Raw genomic sequence first — 25527 nt, 5'->3', positions numbered from 1 at the left:
TGTACTGGGATCAAGACAAAAAGTGATGGTTCCATTGAGAGATATAAGGCACGATTAGTTGCCAAGGGGTTCAACCAACGAGCGAGGAGTGGACTTTCATGAAACATTTAGTCCAGTTGTAAAGCCAGCCACCATTCGGACAGTATTAACCATTGCACTCTCAAAGTCATGGCCAATACATCAACTTGATGTGAAAAATGCTTTCTTGAATGGCAACTTAGCAGAAGATGTTTACATGGAACAACCACAGGGGTTTGTTTCCACATCTAAATCAACACATATTAGTCATCTACGAAAAGCAATTTATGGTCTCAAACAAGCTCCACGAGCTTGGTTTCACAGATTCAAAACATACCTACAAGGAGAAGGTTTCAAGCAAAGCGTCGCAGATTCTTCCATGTTTATACGCAAAACCCGAGGTACAATGATAGTATTGTTGTTATATGTAGATGATATAATATTGACAGGAGCCAATGAAGTTGCAATTCAAGAGGTTATTTAAAGCCTGAGCAAAGAATTTGCAATGACAGATTTGGGACACTTGCATTACTTCTTGGGAATTGAGGCTAATCGAAGTTCAGATGGTCTTTTACTCACTCAAAGTAAATACTCCATTGATTTATTAAAGTCTACAAGAATGGAGACTTCAAAGCCATGCACAACCCCAATTGCAGTTGGAACAAAGTTATCATCAACAACAGGTTATCCTCTACCTGATCCAACACCATACAGACAATTAGTAGGAGCCTTACAATATTTGACGATCACTAGACCAGATATCTCCTATGCAGTCAATCATGTGTGTCAGTTCATGCAATCTCCCACAGAAGATCATCTACAAGCAGCAAAACGTATTTTACATTATGTCAAGCACACTATTGGTGCTGGTGTTCTCTTGAAACCAACCCAACTTTCTTTTATAGCTGCTTACACTGATGCAGATTGGGCAGGATGTCCAGACACACGCCGATCAACTAGTGGGTTTTGCACTTTTCTTGGGGATAATTTGTTATCATGGTCTTCCAAGAAACAACCTACAGTATCTAGATCAAGTACGGAAGCTGAGTACAAATCCCTTGCTGTCACAGCATCTGAGTTACTATGGCTTTCTTATGTTCTACGTGATTTGCAAGTACAACTTCCAAGAGGAATGGACATTTATTGTGATAATGTGTCTGCAACACAAATGGCTGCAAATCCAGTGCTACATGCTCGCACAAAACATATAGAAGTGGACTATCATTTTGTCCGAGACTTGGTTCAGAACAACACCATAAAAGTGCACTTTGTTCGGTCAGATGATCCAATTGCAGATGTGTTTACTAAGGGCTTAACATCACAAGCTTTCTTCAAGCATAGAGACAAACTCTTGCACCTGCCAATGCAGAGTTTGAGGGGGGATGAAAGACCATAACGGATCTGTAATGGTTTGAATTTGATTTTTGAATTCAAGTTTTTGAATTCAATTTTTGAATTCAATTTTTGAATTCAAGTTTTTAAATTTGAATTCAAGTTTTTAATTTTGAATTCAAATTTGAATATTGTAAACGAATCTTGTACAACAGCCATGTTTATATATAAATACATAAGACTTACCCATCAAAGGTAAACAACCTACTTATCAAAAACAGAGTTTTCTTTGCATTCTTTCAGGTTTCAATTTAATTGGAAGTTTAGAAAGGTACTTTTTTGGTCCTTATAGAACATAGGGTAGGGAGAATTTTTTTTTGCATAAGTCAATGAATGAAAAAGTTTTTTAGTTCATTCCATTCCGTGTTTTTTCCCCTCTCTTATTTATTTTTATTGGTCCTCTCTCCTGAAGTGGCCTACGGCACGTTTTTCCTACATCATCCAAAGTCATGCTCTACATTTTTGGCAGGAAGACAAACTGATAATGATTTTTTTTCCTTTTCCAAGAAAAAGAAAGGTGAGAGGCCTATAAGCCATAAAAATACCCAAGATACATCCTGAGTTCTTTGCAGAGGATCCCCTAAAGCAATAAAGGGAAAATCATTCACAGGAATTATTTGATATCAGTATACACATTGGTTAGGAAGCACAATTTACAAGGAAATTGTTCATAAGCCATGGTACTAGAATCCTATGAAAGTAAAAGGAATTGCACTTATGGTCACTTCTTGAAGACTAATTATCCACATCAAGCATTGAATCCGGTATCAAAAAAGGTCTAGAAACCAAGGAAAGATGATCCCTTAGTTTAAATGGGTTAAAACTTGAGAGAAGCACATAACAGCCAAGCTACTAAGGTACTCTTGCTGAAAGAACCTCACAACTCATTCATTTAAACTATGCCTTCGCAACCGAAGTTAGCAAGTTCAGTTGAACCAATTGTCATAATCAGAGCGAACTTTGACAATTTTGCAACTGAACCTACAAATTCAAAATTCAAAAAGAAACAAATTCAGAGCATTACCTTCCCCCTAGCATTGTCTACCCCTTTCTTAACAATGTCAAAGCTAACTATTACCTTCCTAGGAAAAGTAGGTAAACAACCTAATAATTCTTTTCTTTTTTGGGGCAAAGAACAACCTAAAATTTCTTTTGGGAAAACTAGAACCTTACAGAATGGCAAGCGGAAAGTACCTTAGAATCATGATAGCACATTCATCTTGTCACTTTAGCAGTATATTTCTTTGAAGTGTACCACCAAGATCAAATACTATCACAACCATTTTGGACATGAGAAAGTCATTTGAGGTGGCACAACCACGTTCAGTGGAGGCCTATAAATGCCCCTATATGGAGAAGAGATTTAATCTAGATTGAAGGTATTAGAAGAACTAGGGGTAGACCTAACATAAACTTAAGAAACTGGTTAGAAATGACATACATAGCCTAGGCTTTGTATCAGTATGACCTCAAACAGAGCCAAATGGAAGTCAAGAGAATCCATGTAGCCAACCGGCCCAACCCCATTTAGTTGAGACACCGGCTTCTTGTCAATTTATTTGGAGAGAGTGATAGGACCCTCAATAAACCCCCATTAATCTCTTCTCTGCTGACAAATATAAAGAGTTAATGGCTGAAAGCTATGAACTCAGAACTGCATTACTATAGAATGATAATGGGATAACAATCAACTTCATTAAACTTCCCTGATTTGGATATAACGGATGATTATAGACTGCTCCTACTAACTGATAAGAACTTCTGAAATTAAGAAAAACCACATAGAACTTTGATGAACAAGTTCATCCCAATGGCTAGGCCATTCCCCGAGAGGTTGCCCTCTCCTCAAGCACTCGCTTGACTTCCTTTTTTTCTCCGCCTCCCTCTCTTATTCTCCACCTTCCTAAAACTCACTGCTCACCAATCTTTCCATGCTTATCAGAGAGTAAAGACATCTGCGTATCTCATAAACCAAACAGTGCAAGATGTTCATCATGCAAAGGCTCTCAATTAGCACAAAGAAGCAGAAAAGAATGTACAAGGTTACTTACAGCTCGGCGGAAGGCAAACATCTCTTCTTGGCCAGATAGTAGGGATACAATGCCAGATGGGCAACCACCTGAGCTAACATTGCCCTCTGCCAAAACATCTCTACGAAGTTTCCCACCTTCTATCTCTGTTTCAAACTGGAAACTAGGGGAAAAAGATAAATGTTCTCAACTGTCCATATCACAATAATTTTCAGCAGTAAATACAAAAGTTAATAAAACATTTTAAGGTAAATGATGTAGACATATGTGAAGCACCTCTCTATTTTTGTCAATAACCCCTCCCCTGACTCCCCACCCCCAAGCCCCAACCCTTCACCCCCAAAAAAAAAAATTAAATAAATTTCTACCAAACTCTGAGCGAGTAACTGTTGAATATTGTTGCAGGAACTGGAGTATCAATTTACCATAGCCAAAGTGACTATTGAGACTTTAGGAGGGAAGAGACGTAGTAATATTACAAATTTGTGAGATGCGTAATGTAGGGAGAACCCTAGTGGCTAGGATACAATAAGGGCTTATTAGGTGTCCTCTAAGTAGAGGCAATGTCCTAATAGAGAACACTAAACAAGCGTGCCTAATAGCATATAATTGAAAAAAATGCATGTTAGCCATGATGAACAAAATATTGATCAAGACAAACCTGAAGTTAATACATGAGAACTAGACAAATTTAATTAGAAAATATGGGGGCAGGGATCAGGCAACATAACATGCTATAGCATTCAAATTTCTGAAAAATAATAAATGCTATTTTAATTTCCTAAATATGCAGCAAAGATTAGAGCGAAAAACAATGAAAGGGAATCCAAAATATTGTATCAGAAACGAAATCATACAATTGAGGGAGGGGGGGGGGGGGGGCAGAATAAACTGAATGAACTTTGAAATGAAAAAAAGATTTGGTAGTTACATTCTTATCGATATAACAAAATAGAGACTCATATCATTCAGCAAAAAAGCTAAATAAACGCAACTGCAGATTTCTCGGAATAGCTGAATAGCAGCAGGGAATAAAACAGAGAAATTTCGAAGCAAAAAGAAAAAGGGAAGAACGAAGAACAATAAGGAGGAGGGGTGAAGGTCTGTTTCCACATAAACGAGGGGAAGGGTGAGAATTCTTGTGAGAAGGAAACAGGTAGAAGAACTGCCACACAAAAGAAAAGAAAAGGGAGGGCTGTTTCATGCAAGAGAGAGAGAGAGAGAGAGATAAAAGAATTTACCTTGGGGAGCGGAAACTGTTTCACACAAGGAAGGAAACTTCCAAACCATTGAGCTCTCTTTTTAGTTTCCAATGCCAATCATGGTACAAAATTTCAACAATATTTCGCCGTGTTGCAAGCAACCGAGACGAAAGAGGCCACTGATACTAGTTTAACAATATATCGCCGATATATGGGTGATCTATTGCCGATAATTCACTTTTTCAGGATAAAATTGGCGATATATCACCCTTTATAAGTGCATTTCGGGGCGAATTTTGGTTCAATTTTTCAAGATATTCTAGAGCTTCTCTCCTATTTCTAGCATTCTTGCTCTATTTTGCTTGATCTCTTCGATATCTACCAGTAGATCTCGCTTCATTCTTGCTGACAATAGCGTTGATCAAGCAAGCTCTCACACAACTATTGGAGTTTTTCCATCTTAGAGGTATTCACTGTTCTCCAAATTGATTTTTTTTACAAAATGCATGCCATAATGTTGTTGGATGGTTGAGAAATTAAAATGTGTTGAACACTGTTAGGCTGAACTGCAAACTTACGATGTTGGAATTTTGTTTCACAAAGTAATTTATTTTTTTATTCTTGGGCGTAAAAATTATATTTTCGTAAACTGAAAATGTTTACCTTTTACCTGATAAATGTGTTGTATAGTGATGGAAAAAACATGTTGAACTCCATGTGCCGATCAACGGACTCATGGAGTCGAACTATTTTTCCACCAAATAAATAAATTTCTTTATTTTTAAAAGGGTGATGAAAATTATAGAATAGCTAACGTAAGTGTTTTTCAAGTGCTGCCCTTATGGTTTCACCGCCGGTTTTGGTATGGGCATATTATTTTTTGTTGAAAAATTTTAAAAATACAAGTTAGATACATGATTGTTTCTTTGTGTAGAGAAAATTATTTTGGTGTTGTTTAGTGATTTATGCAATCACTTTGGATGCAACAGTTATTATGTTTGCTTGTGGGAATCAGAGGGGAGTTAGTTCACAGGGTGGACAGTAGTGCCAAGGACAACCATAACCATAACCACAACCACAGAGAGAGCCAAAGAGATAGACAGTAGGAGGGAGGGTTGACCCAACATAGCAGTAATGTGTGGCTATTGATGGAAATAAGAATAGAACATAATGTAATTTATGTGGGAAGACGTTGAATTCAGGAGGCATCAGCAAGTTCAAGAGTCACATCACCAAGAGTTCGATGTGGCCACATGCATAGAGGCTGATCTAGATGTAGTGAAGGCACTTAGGGAGTTAGAGAAAGCTAAAGGGAAGAAGAGCTGGTCATACAAAAGACCACATACATATACTTAGTCTCCTATAGGATGTGATAGATGAGGTTGGGAAGAAGAATGTGGTACAAATTGTCACCGACAATGGCTCTAACTTCAAGAAGGTTGGTAAGGTGTTGATGAGTTCACCCGACTATCATCTTTTCTGGACATCCTGCGTAGTTCATTGTATCGACCTTATGTTGAAGGACATTGGGAAGATCAGAATTGTCTAGACCACAGTGGAAAGGGCTAGACAGGTTACAAATTTCATTTACAACCATAACACTGCTTTGGACATGATTAGGCAATCATATACAGGTGTGTGAGTGCACCCGGTCCAACGAGATTTGCGACGAATGTCGTCGCCCTAAGCAATATGCAAGAGAAGAAGTTGGGCCTTTGATCTATGTTTACATTCGAGGAGTGGTTTGATTGGATTATATTCAAGTAAGATAACTATCTACTGTTTCATTTTACAAATTATTAAACTATGACTATCTAGTATCTATTATCTACTAACTTAAAGCATTTGTGATAATTCAGTACGAGAAGTAGGTTGGAGGCATAAAGCACGATATCATCTGATGACTCCTAAAGAAATGTGACTGTGGTGTTATAGACTTTGGAGCCCATCTTAAAGGTATGGTGGACTCCTCTATAAGGGGACCTACTATGCCCCACCTATATGCAGCCTTTGAGCGCATGAAGGTTACCATACATAAAGCAAACCCTAGAGGGCACCAGGATTTCTTGAATATTGTGCATGAACGATGGATTGAACATCTGATGCATCCGCTACATAGGGTCAGTAAGTAAAGGTAATGGTAATTCATTCATTCCTAACTTTAATTATAAGTTTGTGAATTGTGTAGCCTATTATATCAACCCCAAGTATCAGTATAACGAACAATTAGGATCATAAGCCTACTTGATGTCATGATGCAAGTGATCTCAAAGTTGGAGCCAGACTTGATGGTCCAATCATTTTTCTACAACGAGGTGAGATATCAGGAATTTCAAACTGTTATAACTTGTATTTTATTTTGAAAAAATTTAGCTAACCATCAATATCAAATGATTATAGATAAAGTTGTTTATAGATGCATTTAGGTCCTTCAGTTCAGACGTTGTTATACGGGGTTAAGAAAACGTTAATCTAAGGTAAATCCATTATTATTACATTTTACAGTTAAGTAGATTTTATGTTAAGTATTAAACTTTTAACTTAATGAATTTGCGATAATGTAACTGAGTGTTGGGTTCTTTATGGAAATAGTGCATCGAACCTCTGGAGACCAGCGATCAAGATCCTCTCTCACACTTGCTCTGTCTTTGGGTGCGAGAGGAATTAGGGCACATTTAGTATGATCCACTCCAAGAAGTGGAACAAATTGGGGAGCCAACGCCTTAATGACCTTGTGTATTGCTACTACAACATGAGGTTAAAGCTACAACACACCAGGGAACAGGTTGAGGCTAATGGCGGGACATCTACCTTGATGATATCTTTGAAGTGGCTACAAATGAAAATGATCCCCTCATTCAGTGGTTGATGATTAGTGGTGAGTTGGTGTTGGACCAGCCTAAAGGGGGGCCTAACCTAGAGCTTGCTTGAGCTACGGGGAGTTGATGTGGATGAGTTCATGGCATCTCGAGATGGGCAAGCACATGCACAAGAGGTAGCTTCTACTGTGGATGAGGATCAGATAATGGCACCTAGCATGTAGCATGACGAGCACGACGATCCATTATGACACACTCACTCCTTGTCCCAGTTCGACTCAGAGGGATTTTGATGATGATGATGATGGTGGACTTGAGTAGCATTTGCATGTTCCATTACTAGAGACACAACAACCCCTACCGAGATACACCGGGAGACTCAATTCACACATGCCACCCAAGATCAGGATCATGGTGGTCGTACTATGACCTACAACTAGAAGGGGTCATGGGAAGCAACATGGAGGTGGTGATGATGAAGTCACCTTTAGGCATAAATCGTATGGTTCTCACATAAATCCTTCAGGTTCAGATTTGGTGGACAGCTTAGCGGAGCGATGGGATCCATAAGCTTTGATGAGTCTATAGGGTCCACATCTACTTATAGAACTATCGGTCTTTATGGTGTCCCTCCCCCTTATAGACATTTAAGGTATGGGTATGGGTATCCCATTTGGTGGTTTGCACTATAGGCATATCGATGGTTATTATGAACAAGGTCTCTTAAGGCTAGAGCCAATTGTGGAGTCCATAGTCGGATAGTAGATAAACCCACCATATGCACACTCATTGGCACCAACAATATCACCACCACTACCGCAACACCTTCCTTGACCCTTTTCTCACTTCCCTCAAATCAGAGTTCTCTTAGTAGCGGAAGATGACCGTTACAGAGCTGTAGTTTAAACCTATTTTGAACAACCATTAGTACGTAATGAGATGAGATACAATATAGAGAATGGTTGGGGGAAAGGATGCTTGCCATTATAGGTATAACGTTAGAGAGTCAGGAGGTACTTGGTACTCTAAGATTTGAGATGACTGGGTAACTCCTATGTACTTGCCTACACTAGTATACTCTTCTATTTATACACCTGACTTCACTAGTTTTATATGAATTGTAAACTTTAGTACTTCTAATCTTTCTTGAAATTTAATGAAGATATCCATATTCTTTTGCATCTTTACATGCTTACATTGGTTTAAACTCATACAATCGGGCACATGCCGATCTAGAATCCCACTTTAGGTGATGTTTTAGGCCAAAAAAGCACTCCTAGTGTGTTTATTGACCTCAAATTAGGCTAGACAACAAAAATCACACCAAAATGATCTTAAGTACCCCCTGAAACTAGGGGGCAAAATTCACGCGAACCCTGCCAAATGGTGGTGAAATATTGCCGACATTTTGGGGTTTCAGGGGTTTTGCCAACACCTTAGGTAGAAGTGTAGGCAAGTACGCCAACCACCAAAACCCCAATTATCAGCGATATTTCGCACCTTAGGTAGAGGTGTAGGCAAGTACATATTTTTCACCAGGCCTTGCAATACTTGAATGCCCAAATGAAGTTAATTAATGGTATGCCAAGTCGGTCAAATTTCTCCAGCAATATGTTTTTACTCAAACATCAACTTGGTGTTTAGACTACTACTATAGATGTATTAAGGCAGCTCAATCAGGTTCATAGGAACCCCAACATCACAAATGCTGAATGTTTCCTTTAAGCGATGGTTTCCTTTTTAAAGGAATCAAGCTATGCATCTCCAAGACTTCATTTCGAGATTCCTAATTGGGAATTGCATGCTGGAGGAGTTGCTAGTCATTTTTGGTAGAGACAAGACTATTAGCCTAGTAAAGGATTAGTATTAGCAGCCAACACTTGAGAGAGATGTTGCATCAATATAAGACATGTAAATTTCTTGCTATAAAAGCAAAACACACTGGGTTTATCCTCCCTACCTAATGGCGAGACCTTAGTATTGACTTCATGCTTATCCTACCTAGGACTGTGTGAGGACATGTGTTTGGTAGTAGAATGCTTCTTCAAGATGACAAACTTTATCTATTATTTTATGACCTCTGATGCATTATTTATTGTTAAACTCTTGTTCTATAAGGATGTCAAGGTACGATAGGTTGCCTAACACCCTAGCAGCTAAAGATATATCGACTTTTCTGGTCACTTTTGGAGTAGTCTATGAATAATGATATGGGTACTAAGCTTAATTTATCCTTTTCTTTTAACCTAGGTTGATTGTTAGAACAAATGATGCGAACACAGTTGACCCCCCCCCCCATAATTGGGCCAAAAGCTCAAGACTGAAGAAGCCAATCCGAAGCTAACCCAATTCTCCTCAAGGGTATTTTGGTTAGTTTTCTAGGCTGTTAGGGCTCAATATCGGTTTAGGAAGAATCCCCTTAAGGGTATTTTTATTTTCTTAGTTAAGTTAGTAGCTTGAGAGTTACAGTCCACTTTAAGTTGAGTTGAGTTAGTTGTGGATAAGATAAGATTCCTTATCCAAAGGGTCATTTTTTTATTTTTATTTAAATCTTTTAGGAGTATGTTATGACTTAAAGTTGTTGCTTAAGTCCTAATTTATCTTAATTAGCATGTGCTTTTAAAGATAAAGTGTGTAAGTAAGATTTCAATCGTAGGGCTGTGGTCTTGTAGTAATTTGATTCCTTTTTTAGTGTGGTAGTCTAAAGTTGGGAACCTTATTTATTAGGGATTCCCAACCCAGTCAGAGTCTTTTAGTTTTAGTCTTTAAGTAGCCTATTCTAGCAATGTAAAATTCAGTTTTGAGGATCTTTCCTTTTATGAATTCCGCCAGTGCTTTGCTGCTGGTCCCAAGCCCGGGTAAAGGAGGAGGGTTGGTTCGTCAGGTCGGCAGCCGGCACCGGAAAAAATCTAGCCAAACCTTTTTTCATGGAATCGACCTTATATGATAAAAGCTATGCTAGGGCGTTCCCCGACAAAAGAAGCGACGTGCTACACTATGGCCCGGGTGTAGTGATAAGTGGGCAAGGGTTAGCTAGGGCGTCCCCTATAAGCGACGTGTCGCATCGGCGCCCGGATGCGGTGATAAGTAGGCAAGGGTTCCTGCGCCGTGGACGAGTGCGGGTAAAGAAGCTAGTCCATAAGCATAGGATTAGATTGGCATCTTGGAACATAGGATCTCTAACTGGTAAGAGCTTAGAATTGATAGATGTTATGAGGAGAAGAAGGATCAATGTAGCTTGCATTCAAGAGACTAGATGGAGGGGCAAAAAAGCCAAAGAGTTGGATGACTTTAAACTTTGGTATACTGGGGATAAAACAAATAAAAATGGAGTGGGTATAATAGTGGATAAAGATTTAAAAAATGATGTGGTGGATGTTAAAAGAGTGGGTGATAGGATTATTGCTATCAAGCTTGTAATGGAGAAAGAGTTCGTAAATATAATTAGTGCATATGCACCTCAAGTAGGACTAGATGAAAGTCTAAAGCTAGAATTTTAGGAAAATATGGGTGGATTAATGCAAGGAATTCGTCAAGGAGAAAAGATTATCATAGGAGGTGATTTAAATGGACATATTGGAAAAGATCAAAGAGGATATGAGAGTGTTCATGGAGGATATGGTTTTGGAGAAAGGAATGAGGAGGGGATTTCAATTTTGGATTTTGCTACTGCTTTTGATCTATCTATTATAAATACTTACTTCAAAAAGAGAGATGAACATTTAATTACATTCAAAAGTGGACAACATAGAAGCCAAATAGATTTCTTCCTAACTAGAAGGACGGATAGATTGTTGTGCAAGGATTGCAAGGTGATACCGAGGGAAAGCTTAACTGCACAACATAGACTTGTGGTCTTGGATATGTCCATAGTCCTAAGAACACATAAAAGGTCCAAGGTAAACTATCCCAGAATAAGATGGTGGAATTTGAAAGGAGAGTACTCTAAATCCTTCGTTAATGAAGTAGTCAAACAAGGAAAATGGGATTTTAAAGGGGATACCAATGCAATGTGGAATGAGATGGCTATGTGTATTAAGAAGGTGGCTAAAGATGTTCTAGGTGAATCAAAAGGAAAGATCCATTCTTATAGAGAGACGTGGTGGTGGGATAGTGAGGTTCAAGCTGCCATTAGGAATAAAAAAGCTAGTTTTAAGACATGGCAAAGAACTAAGGATGTTGAGGATCTTCAAAGGTATAGGTTAGATAGAAATGAAGCTAAGAAAATTGCGGGAAAAGCAAGGGAAAGGAAGTATGAAGAGTTATACAATAAGTTGGGCACAAAGGAAGGGGGAAAATCTATTTATAAGATAGCTAAGATGAGGGATAGGAAGAGTAGAGATCTTGATCATGTTAGATGTATTAAAAATGGAGATGGTAAAGTATTAGTTTGTGAAGAGGATATTAAGAAAAGATGGGAAACCTATTTCTCGAGTTTACTAAATGAGCATTCTTCAAGCACTGATGTTTCGGACGATTATACTTTTCACCAAGGCACCAGTGTCCGAACTTATATACGTAGAATTTCGATGTCCGAAGTAAAAGAAGCTTTAAGGAGGATGAAACTCGGCAAGACACAAGGTCCTGATGAAATCCCAATTGAAGTATGGAAGAGCTTAGGAACCCATAGACTAGTTTGGTTGACTAAGTTGTTTAATAAGATTATGAGCACAGGGAAAATGCCAGATGATTGGAGGAGAAGTGTTGTGGTTCCAATTTACAAAAATAAAGGAGATATTCAAAGTTGTAATAACTATAGAGGCATTAAATTGATGAGTCATACGATGAAATTATGGGAGAGAATAATTGAAACCCGTTTGAGACACGTAACTACAGTTACGGAGAACCAATTTGGGTTTATGCCGGGAAAATCTACAACGGAGGCTATTTACTTAATTAGGAGACTTATGGAAAGATATAGAGAATGTAGGAAAGACCTTCATATGGTATTTATTGACCTAAAAAAAACTTATGATAGAGTCCCTAAAGTGTTAATTTGGCAAGTACTAGAGAAAAGAAGTGTTGCAAGTAAATATGTAGATATAGTTAAGGATATGTATGATGGTTCGGTGACTAGTGTTAGAACAGTGGGGGGACAAAGTAATGAATTCCCGATAACAGTTGGGCTACATCAAGGGTCAACTTTAAGCCCATATCTATTTGCACTGGTAATGGATGAATTAACCAAAGACATTCAAGATGAGGTCCCCTGGTGTATGCTTTTTGCGGATGATATTCTGTTGGTTGATGAAACCCAAGTGGGAATTAATACCAAATTAGAATCATGGAGAGTAGCTTTGGAATCAAAAGGCTTTAAACTTAGTAGATCGAAGACAGAATATCTAGTTTGTAACTTTAGTCATGATCGGGCAGATGATGAAGTGGTGATACTTGACGATAAAGAGATTCCACAGAGTGATTGTTTTAGGTACCTAGGTTCAATCATAAGTAAAAGAGGTGATTTAGAGGATGAGGTTTCCCAAAGAATTAAAATAGGGTGGATGAAGTGGAGAGGTGCGTCCGGGGTCTTATGTGATCGGCGTATTCCATTAAAGCTTAAAGGAAAATTTTATAGGATTGTTGTTCGACCAGCTATGATATACGGTGCAGAGTGTTGGGCTGTTAAAAAGAATCATATAGATAAACTCAGTGTAGAAGAAATGAGGATGCTAAGATGGATGAGTGGCAAAACTAGGATGGATAAGATAAAAAACGATCATATTAGAGTTGGTCTGGGAGTTGCTCCCATAAGTGATAAGCTTAGAGAAAGTCATTTAAGGTGGCACGGGCACATTCAACGGAGACCTATGAATGCTCCTGTTCGGAGAAGTGATATAATCCATATTGAAGGAACTAGAAGAACTAGGGGTAGACCTAAGATAACCTTAAGAGAAGTGGTGAGAAAGGATATGTATAGCTTAGGCCTTGTATCTAGCATGGCCTCGAACAGAACTGATTGGAGGGCAAGAATCCATGTAGCCGACCCCATTTAGTTGGGACAAGGCTTATTGTTGTTGTTGTTGTTGTTGTTGTATTGAGTTGAGGATCAGAGTCTCGTTGTTGGGTAGGTTTTGGTTGAGTGTTTTGTTCAAATTCTTCATCTTCTTCAAGAATTCAATAGTTTTCAAGTAATCATCAAAGCCTTCAAGCCTTCATCAAAGTATCAAAGTAAGAGACCCCCCCCCACATTTCCCAACCCCCTCTATCTTGTCTGCAACCCCGCACACCCATCCCCTACCTTGTGCACCAGAGGATCCCCTCCCCCCTGCTGCTGTACCTTAACAGCATTCTTCTCCAACCCCCACAACTACCCTAAGCCCCCCGACTTTCCCAGCTCCTTTCCCTACTTCCCTTAGCACCCGCAGGTCCCCCACACCTCTCCCCTTTCCCGTAGCACCCTAGATTTCAGTCCGCCACAAACCTTCCATTGCCAGCCCTTAAACCCACCCTTCTTCCCACATTAGGATTGCATAAATTCCAAGGTACCATCCTGCTGTTAGTCCCTTCAATCCAGCACACTTCCCTAACTTTAGGAAAACCTGCACTTCATCTTCTACCTTGGGAAGTTGCAGAATTTTTTAAGCTGCAGAATTCGGGTTTTGTTAAGTTCTGTTCATTCAAATTACATTCAGAGAGACAGAACATTAATAGAAATCAATTCTGCAAGTTTTGAACCAGCAGGGGTGGGCTTTCATCTACCCTAGCTGATTTCTCTGAAACCCTAATTTCTGATTGCAGATAAAAACCAGAACCCCGTTCACACTTCAACTGAGCTGGAAAGTGTGAAAACCCCCCTTTGAAATCCTAGAAAATTCATCCTTATTTGCTGGAATTTCCTGGGCAACCATAAATCTAGGAGAATTACATTGTTACCATTACCCTAGTAATGTAACCCAGAAATTTAGGGTCAAATTTCAAGATCTGGAGGAATAGGTCCAGCACCAAATTAGGGTTTTGGGGGAAAACTAGGGTTTCGGCTAGGGTTTAGGATGGTTGTAGGGCTGCGGGTTCTGCAGATCTGAACTACTGTTGCTACTAGATTAGTAGTTTAGGGCTGCTTGATCCCCTTCCTAGATAAAACTTCAAGATCTTGCTCTAGGTAAGGTCCCCATAGCGTGGATTACCTAGTGCTGGATCTACTGTAAGAGTTGCCCTTTGACTTTGTGATCCGCTAAACATACCAAATATATCAACCCTCTTCCCAGATCTAGATGCTTTAGCCCCAGATCTAGATGCTCCAACCCCTACAGGCCTAGAAGGACCAGCTCCTATAGCTTTTGCTCTAGCCTTGTCCTGCTCTTAATAGTGCATCTCCCTGCTCTCAGACATGGCCCACCTCAAGTCCCTCTCCTCTTGATCTCTCCACACATCAATAGGATCAACATCCCAATCATAATCTAAATCAACTCTGCATGATGATGGTCCTCGTACCATTTAGTGCTCTGTCCACTCTCTTCTTATCCTCTTTCTTCTTCCCCTTCGCTTTCTCTTACTCCCTAAGTGCCTTCATTACATCTGAATGGCCTCTGTGTATGTGGTCACATCCTTCGAACTCCCAGTGATGTGACTCTTGAACCTGCTGATGCCACTTGAATTCAACCTCTTCCCACAGAATTTACATTGTGCTCTATTGTTTCCATCAATAGCCACACGATACTGCTATGCTGGGTCAACCCTCTCTCCTACTGCCTATCTTTGTGGCTCTCCCTATGGCTATGGTTGTCCTTGGCGCTGTTGTCCACCCTGTGAACCGGCTCCCCTCTGACTCCCACTAGCAGACATGATAATTGTTGCAACCAAAATGATTCCATCAGTCACTCAACAACACCAAAATAATTTTCTTTATACAAAGAAACAATTATGTACCTAGGTAGCATTTTATTTTTTAAGTACAAAATAAATTTTTACCCATATCAAAACCGGCGACGAAAGCATATGGGCAACACTTGAGAAACACTTACATAGTTATTCCATAATTTTTTTAAACTCTTTTCCCTATCTTTCCATAATTATTTATATTTTTTTATTAATATCTAATAATTTTGAAAAAATAAAATAATTATTTATTGGGTGAAAAAGATATTTCGACTCTGTGAGTCTCTAGATCAGCCCATGAGGTTCCACATATGTTTTATCCATCACCATATAACACATTTATCATATAAAAAGTAAGTGTTGAAGCATGCATAGGAGCACCAAGGCTACTCTGATACCTTGATGCTTGTTCCCTTTTTTGGATACAATACTTTATTTTCTATTTCTAGTGTAGGAGTCTTGGTAAACAGGTTTTGAGAGTTTTTAGAAAGCATAAGTTATATTTTCTATTAGTTATTAATTTAAGAACTTTCCTTTTTCTGTAGTTTCTATTTTAGATAGATTTTAAGAGTTAGAAGAATAGCAAATTATGTCCATGAGTTGTACTCTTGTTGTATGCTTAGCACTTGATTTCTATCAATAAAGGAAGCCGGCGATTCTAGTTTTACTTTGCTAGAATTGCAGGCCTTTGTTGTGGTTCTTCTCTAATCTTCTTTCTCTTCTTCCCCTTTGTTCTTCACTTCCTCCCCTCTGTTTCAGATTTGGTTGCAGATACCTCAAATCAGCTTCTTCTGAGACAGTTTTTCCGCATACAGTTCTTTAGTGCACAGCCACCTGCTGCTACAAATAATGTGCTACTTAGATCAGGATATGATGTAAACTGATCTCTTCTATCTATTCTTAGATCCCAGAACTTGGATCAGATTTAGAACTACATAAATCCTCTCACCACTTTTTCGTTTCTGCATTCTGCAGAATTTTTTGCTTGTTTCTGCATGCTGCAGAATACTATTTTTCCCTAAACTTCCAAGTTTTGGACTTCTATTTTGTTCTATCTACCATGTCTTCAATTACTGGTGATTCGACTACAAATATTGTTGAATCCAAGGGATATCAAGTAGATCCAATGAATGCTTAGATTATTTCCGTCAAACTCAAAGGTGGTTCTATTTATTTGCTTTGGTCCCACGTGTTTACACACTTGAAAAAGGTAAATTTAAGTTCATTGAGGCCGAACTTCCTGCTGAAACTAACAAATCCTACTCTAGTTGGACCCGAGATGACGCAATCATCAAAATTTGGATGTGGAATAACATGGAATCTGATATTGCAACACAATGTTATGTTCCACAAGACTGTTAAAGGAATATGGGATGACTTGGAAGACATATTTCCAAGCTAAAAAAATGACTCGGATTTTTCGTATTTATGAAAAGTTATTTCAATTTCATCAAGCTGACAAGTCTCTGCAAGATTATTACAACTCCTTTAAAGGCATGGTGGAGGAGTTGAACATTTTTGAGCTTCTAACTACAAATATAGAGAAGCTTAAAGCATAATGGAATGAGTCTTTTTTGTCTCTAAGTTTCTTGTAGGATTGAACCCTATATTAAAATCCATAGAAGGACATCTTTTTGTTGGTGAGCATGTCCCCAATGTCAGGCTGGTAAGGCATCTAAATTTTGTACTGACTTTGGTAAAACTAGACACTTGGTGGAAGTTTGTTGGGCCAAACATGGAAAGCTAGAATGGGCCAAAGAGCTTGCCAATCATGTCGTATTTGAGAGTGGTATTGACACAGTAGCAAACAATGATAGTGGTTCTGAATCTTCTTCTAGGAACTTGTCTAAGATGATTTAAGATGATGTACGCCAGATTCTTCGCCGTTTACAAAATATTGAGACTACCACTTCCACATCCACTGGTACTTCTGCTACCATTCTTTCCCATATAGGTAACACATCGTTTTCACTTCTACATCCAACCCCTGGATCAATGATCCAGGGGCTACTTCCCACATGACTGGTAAGTTATCACTTTTTAGTTCTTTTTCCTAAATCTACTACAAATAACTCTGTTGTCATAGCTAATGGAACTTTCATACCTATTCTAGGCTCTAGAAGTGTTTCTCCTACTCCTTCTCTTACTTTATCTTTTGTACTCCATGTTGCTAATTTTCCTTTTTCGATTTATTATCTGATAGTCAGTCACTAAAGCTTTGAATTGCTCCATAACCTTCACTCCTAACTCTTTTGTTTTCCAGAACCTTCACACGACGAATACGATTAGTGGAGGGTGTGAAAGGAACGGACTCTACTATCTAGACTATACTATCATTGTAGCTATTTATGATGATAATGTAGATGCTTTGCAATGGCATTATCGTTTAGGCCATCTTTCCTTAACTAGATTAAAAATTCTATTCCCTTCTTTAAAGTCGGTGTCTAGGTTAAAATTGTGAGGCGTGTGAGTCGGGGAAGCACCACCGTGCCACTTATCCTCCACGCTCTGGCTCTCATAGTGAGCCTTTGTTTTCTTTAGTTCATTCAGATATTTGGGGTCCTTGCAGAGTTAGTAATAGGCATGATTTTCGGCATTTTGTTACTTTTGTAGACAATTTTTCACGTCCTACATGGATGTATCTTTTTAAGGATTGGGCTGAGTTCTTGCTTATATTTAAAAATTTTATTCATGAGATTGATACTCAATTTTCTCTTCTTGTTAAAGTTTTTAGATCCGATAATTCTCTAGAATACGTACAAATTGATATATCCAACTCTTGTGATTCTTTTGGAATGATTCATCAAACCACTTGTTCATTTACTCCCCCAACAAAATGGAGTGGCTGAAAGCAAAGATCACCACTTATTGGAGGTTGCCCATGCTCTTTTAATTCAAATGAATGTTCCTAAGAATTACCGGTGATGAAGTTTTAACAGCTAGTCATTTAATTAACCAGATGCATATGACTTTATTTTCTAACAAATCTCCTTTTTTAATTGTTTTTCCAAATGGAAAACCGCTTTTAGTCATGGAAGAAAATTCGATCGAAATGGTAAATTTCAATCAAATCCAAAAATCCAACAAACGAAATTTAGTAGTACGAAAAGTATCCATTTTTGATCAACAATTTGTCGATCGAGTGAAATTTGCCGATACCATATCGAAACGACACTTGCGTAGGCTATAAAATACCCAAAATCGAGCTCATTTTCGACTGTTTCGAGCGATATCGCCCAGGAGATTTCGACCTGATTTTGCATTTATTGCTCATTCCTCTTGCTTTCATCCCATTCTACACCTAATTTCTAGTATTCCATTTCCTTCAAACACTTGATTTACTCCTCCATTTGTGCATTTTCTCAAATCTTGCAAGGTGAGTAACCAACTTCCTCATTTTTTGATTTTTGTTTCATTTGTGCCTTAAATCATGTTAGATTGCTTCCAAATTTATATATGTTTACTTTAGAGTGATGATCTATGAATTTGTAGTGTCAAAATTATTTTTTGATTCTTCCTACTATTTTTTTATTTTTTTGTTATTAAAAATTATTTACTAAATTATGTATATTGTTAAAAATGTTTATGTATAGTACATGTATAAGCTTCAAATGGATGTATGTGAGAGTTGAGACACCATATTGCTGTGATGGTGTTGAATTAATTTTTTTTTCTGTTAATTATGTAATTTTACTGTATTTAATATATATTTAAATAATTAAAAAAATATTTAAATATTAAAAAAATAATTAATTTCTGTTTTAAATTTAAAAATAGGAGAGTATTAGTGGAAGCATGTATGCAATTTTTTGATCATGTTGTGGATATTTTTAAGATAGTTAGTGTGTATTTTATATATTTTAAAATTATTTATATATTAAAAAATACTTATATAGTTATACATATTTTTTTTTTATATTTAAAAATATAAGGTTATTATTAGAAGCATGTATGTCATTTTTGGAGCATATTGTGGAGCTTTTCAAGATACTTAGTGTGTGTTTCTTGTATCAGGCACTCTATTTTAAAGATGTCAGACATAACTTGGGATCATGGGAGGCCACTAAAAGCTGATAAGAGGAAGAGTGAGTGTAATTACTGCAAGAAACAAATAGGAGGAGGTGGGACCACTAGATTGAAGGTGCATCTAGCTGGTGGCAACAGGGATGTAACAAGGTGCCCAAAGGTGCCTGTAGAGGTCAAGAAGGCAATGGCCTCATATATTAGTGGTGGAAAGCAAAAGAGGAAAGAGAAGAGAACACAGAGAGATGAGTTCAAGGATGCCTGCTTAGATGACCTTCCAGATCCTGAGGGTTATGGTAGGGATGAGCCAGGAGACAGTGACCCTGATCCAGAGGCCGATCAGCTGAGGAGGGCGATGATGATGAGTAGGGAGCAACAGAGGATTGATGACATCAGGAGGCAACAGAGGGGTCTAGGTTGTGGGTCCTCTAGAGAGCCAGTAGGTATGGGAGGCATAAGTGGCTCCCAAGTCCTTATGAGGAGGTCTCAGAGTGTCAGGCAGGAGGCTCTTATCCCACGGGCCCCTACAAGGGGTCGAGCTTCCTCAGCACATCCTACAGATCCGGATCTTGAGATTCTTCGCAATGATCCGGCCCTATTTGCGAGGCCCGAGCATAAACGAGAGAAAGTTGAAGCACTTATGGGGGAGTGTGAAGGAGAAAGTGGGGATGGCTTTCTCCAAATGGGCGCATTACCATAGTGTTCCAAAGACATACAGCTCGGGGGCCCTACTACGAGAGATATGATTGAGCGAGATAGGCGAGGGTCGGGAGTGGTGTACGGGGCCCCACTCCATATGAGATATATAATGTGTATTTGCCTAAGCATAAAGAGGACATACATGAATACATTAAGGGATTAAAGCCCATGTGGAATCATTATGGAGTGACTCTGATGGCTGATGGTTGGACTGGTCCCACTAGACAGTCCATCATCAATTTCATGTTGAATTATGATGGGAGGACAGTGTTCCTCAAGTCAGTAGATGCATCCGGTGAGAAGAAGGATGCAAAATACATTTACAAATTACTGAAGCAAGGAGTGAAGGAGGTTGGAGTGGAAAATGTAGTTCAAATTGTGACTGATAATGGCTCCAACTACAAGAAAACTGGGTTGAAGATGCAAGAGAACTCCAGGTATCTAAAGTCTAAAAATATAGTATTAATTTTCATTTGTAAATACATATATTTACATTACACATATACATGTACACTTTATAACTTTGTATTGATGGCTTGATGCCTTGATGGATGGACAGATATAGGCTCTTTTGGACTCCTTGTGCTGCTCACTGCATTGACTTAATGTTGAAGGAGATTGGAAAGGTCAAGCTTGTGAAGAATACGGTGGAACAAGCTCGACATGTTAGCACCTTCATATATAACCACACCTATGCATTGAGAATGATGAGGGACAAGTGTCAGGGTGAGTTAGTGAGGCCAGGCATAACTAGATTTGCTACTAATTGGATAGCACTGCAGAGCTTTGAGAGTAGGAAGACTGGCCTTAGGAGTATGTTTGCATTAGAGGAGTGGTTTAACTGGGAGGGTTCTTCATCAGTGGGAGGAAGGAGAGCTCAGTTGACTATCCTTGATGAGAGTTTCTGGCACAATGTGAGGATAGTAGTGAAGATGCTTAAGCCTGTGGTGAATGTGTTGAGGATGGTAGATCAGCAAAGAAAACCTACTCTAGCACACATATTTGCTGCAGTAGATAGGATGAAGTAGCAAGTTGCTCAGGTCCACCCACGCGGCAACAAGAAAGTCCTTCAAATCATCAACAGTAGATGGGAGTCTATGTTGCAGCATCCACTGTATAAGGCTGGTGAGTTGTTAAGTTGTTAAGTACTTAAGTGACTTAAGAATTTAATTTAATTTTCATTATGTTATCACACTATTAAGGCTTAAGCATTAACTATTCCCTTTTATGAGTTATGACATACTTTTTCTTACACAACATACTATTTAAATCCCAAGTACCATTACAAGGACAATCTTGGGATGAGGCAAGATTTGATGGATGCTGTCCAAACTGTAGTGGAGAAGTTCGAACCGGACACAGCTAAACAAGCAGTCATCCTTATGGAGGTGAGATAGTGATTAAAATCATTTGATATTCACAATTCGTAGTTTTATACTAAGTCATTAACCTAGTAACTACTAACTAGTTATTGTTTTTTATCTTTATATATTAGATAAAGGCTTTTAGGGATGCCACAGGGAGCTTCGGTCATGCTGTGGCCGTATCGGGACGGGAAACCGCCCATGCGGGTAAGTTCATTCATTTATTTCATTATACATTTAATTATTATATTCTATCTTTAATTTAGTTATTTAAGTATTAAAATGACTTGGAGTCTATGTTTGTTGCAGCTGAGTGGTGGTTGCAATTTGGACGTGATTCACACAACTTGAGTAGGATTACAAGCAAAGTGCTCTCCCAAACATGTTCTGCCACTGGTTGTGAGCGAAATTGGAGCACCTTCAGCCTCATTCACTCGAAGAGGCGCAACCGATTGGGTGTGAAGCGTCTAGAGGACCTTGTCTACCTACACTATAATATGAGACTGAGAGAGGATCATATTAGACAGGGGATGGACAGAGAGAGCACCAATATCGAGTTGGCCGACATATTAGAGATGGATGATGATGATAACTCAGTAGTTGACTGGATCAGGGATAGTGGAGACGAATTGCTAGATGAGGATGGAGGTCTTCCCAATAGTTAGATTGCAGAGGAGATGGGGGCTGATGTGGGGGACTTCATGGCCCAAAAGGGGAGGCCACATGCAGAGCCCGCCCGTCCCTCGTGCCACACCCTAGTGCATCCACCCAGAGTGAGGATTTGATTTTCTGGTCCGACACTGAGGATGAGGTGACTCAGGCCTCCGACGATGACGATGATGGTGGTGATGATGACGGTGATGGTGATGATGGAGGGGATGAGGAGGGTGTGGGACCTCGTGATCAGGATTCAGCTGATCCTAGGGAGAGACCACCACCACCACCACCTGCTGGACGTGAGAGTCAAAGGGGGGGGGAGGACGACCACCGAGATTCACAGGAAAGAGTCAGTTCACCCATGCGACACAGGATTCAGACCATACTGGAGCTGCATCTCGAGGCAAAAATGTTTCCTCTACATATTCGAGGAAGGGGAAGGGGAGACAGCATGGCTGGAGCACAGAGGACACGCCATCATATGGGTCCTACCGTCCATCCGATGCCGAGAGCTTGGTGGGATTATGAGATCGATGAGCATTGATGATGGTAGAGACTCCTCCACTTCCAGAGGATCCGGATGGCATAAGCCTGCAGAGTCCTCATTTGATACTGCTGTGGAGAGTATTGGTTCTACCGAGTCGACTTATGGTTATGGTCCTTATGGTTATGGACCATATGGTGTCCCTCCTGGCTATCAGATTCAGGGTCAGGCCAGTCAGCCACGACTGGAGCCTTATGGTTATGGAGCGGCCTATGGAGCTTATGGTGTCCCTCCCACTGTCAATTATCGGAGTCAGCCACTGCGACCTTATCAGTATCCTTATCCTTCTCCTAGTCCTGAGAGCCAGGGGCAGGGTGGTCTTTCATTTGTTGAGCAGATCTTCCACACTATTCCACAACCACAAGGCCCACCACCACCAGTTCCTTTGGAGATTCACAACTTCCCACCGTTAGGGAATATTATGCATGTGGATGAGGCCACATACAGAGGTGCAGTTTTTGACTATGTCCAAAACTATATGGGGCGGGGGCAAACATTATTGGAGTTATATTGTCATTTGTATGGGGTGCAGACGGAAGAGGGAGACCTTGAGCATTGAATAGAATAGACTTGTAAGTTGTAACTTGTAACTTGTAAGTAATAACAATACAGCTTCTTCTCGATTCATGTACTATATACTTGGAATGTTGGATGAATGGATGTTACATTTTCAGTAGTTTTTTAGTAAACTAGTAGTTATTATAGTGTTTATTATGCTTGAAATAGCTAGTATGCAAAAATCCAAATCAATTTGAGTGCATTTGAGGCTCGAAATTGAGTTTTCAAGAATCAGGAAAAAAGTATCCAGTTTCGGTCGAAATTTCGACCGAAACCTCGAAATTTCGACCTTTTCCAAGGTCGAAATGTTCATTTCGATCGAATTTTTTACCTTGCTTTTAGTTCAACCCAAAAATTTTGGTTGTGTTTGCTTTGTTCACATACCACATAGGATGGTTTCTCCCCGGTTTGTTAAGTATATTTTTCTTGGGTACTCTTGTACTCAGAAAGGTTTGATGTTATGATCCCGTTCATCGGAAACAATTTGTAAGTGTTAATGTGACTCTTTTTTAGGACACCCCATATTAAACTAGTCCATCTTTATCTGCTGAAAATTGAGTTTTGAATGATGCTCCTCCCATTCCATCTTTAGTTCTTTCAAATGACAATGTGCCTCTACAAGTTTATCAGCGAAGCTGTAAGTTGGCGGAACGTGTTGTGGATAGTACAGTCCCTCTTTTTGATACTGGCAGCTCTCCTATAATGGAGATTGAGGCTGGTCCTACAAAAGTTCCCTCTTCATCCTCTCCACTAGTGGATTCTTTAGTGGAGTTCCTACTCCTACTTTAGTAACTTACCCATTGCCTTGAGCAAAGGTACTCGTACTTGCACTTTACATTATAATATTTTTTATCCTGTTTCTAATTATGTATTTATTTCTCATTTACCTCTCAACTTTCGCTATCTTGCCCCTTCTCTATTTGTCATTTGTATTCCAACCCATCATAATGAAGCCCTCAAAAACCTTGGCTGGAAAGTTGCCATGGATGTGGAAATGGATGCTTTACAATCTTGTTATACATGGTCTTTGGTAGACTTGCCTCTTGGAAAATATGTGGTTTGTTGTCAGTGGGCATATACTGTTAAGTATCATTCTGATGGTACGGTTGAATGGCTCAAGGCTCATTTGGTGGCTCAAGGCTATACATAAACGTATGATGTGGACTAATTTGAGACCTTTTTCTACCATGGCTAGACTTAATTCCGTCCATATGTTGATATCTTTAGCTGTTAATTATGATTGACCTCTCTTACAACTTGACATAAAGAAATGCCTTCTTATATGGTGACCTCAATGAAGAGGTTTATATGGAGCAACCTCTAGGATATGATGCTCAGGGGAGGGTAGTGCTCGTGTTTGTAGGTTTTATAAAGCCATTTATGGACTCAAACAGCCTCCACATGTTTGGTTTGAGAAGTTTAGCAAGATAGTGGAATCTTTTGGATTTGTCCCATGTTATTTGGATCACTCTTTTTTTGTTAGACAATAGGATGCTACTATTGTTATTATGGTAGTCTATGTTGATGACATTACTCTTTCAGGCAGTGATATTGGGGCTATATATACAACCAAGGCACACTTACAAAAGTACTTCCAAACCAAAGACTTGGGTAATTTACAATATTACCTGAGAATCGAGGTAATTCATAATAAACAAGGAGGTAATTTACAATTCTAGTCTATCACAAAGTAAGTATGTGTTGGATATTTTAATAGAAACAGGCATGCTTGCATTTAAATCTACTGACATTCCCATGGATCCTCAGTTGAAGTTAGGACTAGATGATGGTGACTTGTTGGATGATGTCCATCATCACAGGAGTCTTGTTGGGAAGCTTATTTATCTCACTGTTACTCATCCGGAAATTTCTTGGTGTTGAGTCAGTTTATGCAATCTCCTAAGGAAGGCCCATTGGGATGCTGCAATGAGTACTTTCGTATCTTAAGAGTGCACACGGAAAAAGGCTCAACTATAGACCAAATCAAAGTATGGATTTGGTTGCCTTTCCAGATGCAGATTGGGCAGGATCTTCAGCTGATCACAGATCTACTACTGGTTATTGTACATTTCCTGGTGAAAATATTGTCAATTGGAGGAAATGGGTTTCCAATCTCCGTCCCTATGAAGATGATCTGTGATAATCAGGCTGCTACTTATATCACTAGTAACCTTGTGTTTTATGAGAGGATGAAGCATATAGAGTAGAGGTCGACTGTCACTTTGTTCATTATGCAATCAAGAAGAAACTAAGCGAGACTCCCTATGTGGGTTTTGTTGATCAGCTAGTTGATTAATTTACTAAAGCTCTATTCAGTCCTAGTTTTCAATCTAGCTTAAGGGGGAGTGTTGAAGCATATGCACGAGCACCAAGGCAGTAAGGGGGAGTGTTGAAGCATATGCACGA

At 39.1% G+C, this 25527-nt stretch overlaps 1 protein-coding gene across 5 annotated transcripts in view; it reads right to left on the bottom strand.

Moving 5' to 3' along the window:
• Window positions 1-25527, bottom strand: part of LOC149007439 (AFG1-like ATPase family protein) — a 104319-nt gene that overhangs the window by 4466 nt on the left and 74326 nt on the right. For all 5 annotated transcript variants that reach the window (XM_089165735.1, XM_089165733.1, XM_089165734.1 and 2 more), the window contains one exon: window positions 3462-3603. In XM_089165735.1, the coding sequence (XP_089021861.1) occupies window positions 3462-3603 (142 nt within the window). The remainder of the gene's footprint in view (window positions 1-3461; window positions 3604-25527) is intronic.

Source organism: Hakea prostrata, chromosome 8 (assembly GCF_041222555.1).
Source record: "Hakea prostrata isolate BN-2017 chromosome 8, UWA_Hpros_2, whole genome shotgun sequence".
Lineage (NCBI taxonomy): Eukaryota > Viridiplantae > Streptophyta > Magnoliopsida > Proteales > Proteaceae > Hakea > Hakea prostrata.
This window is presented reverse-complemented; position numbering and strand designations above follow the sequence as displayed.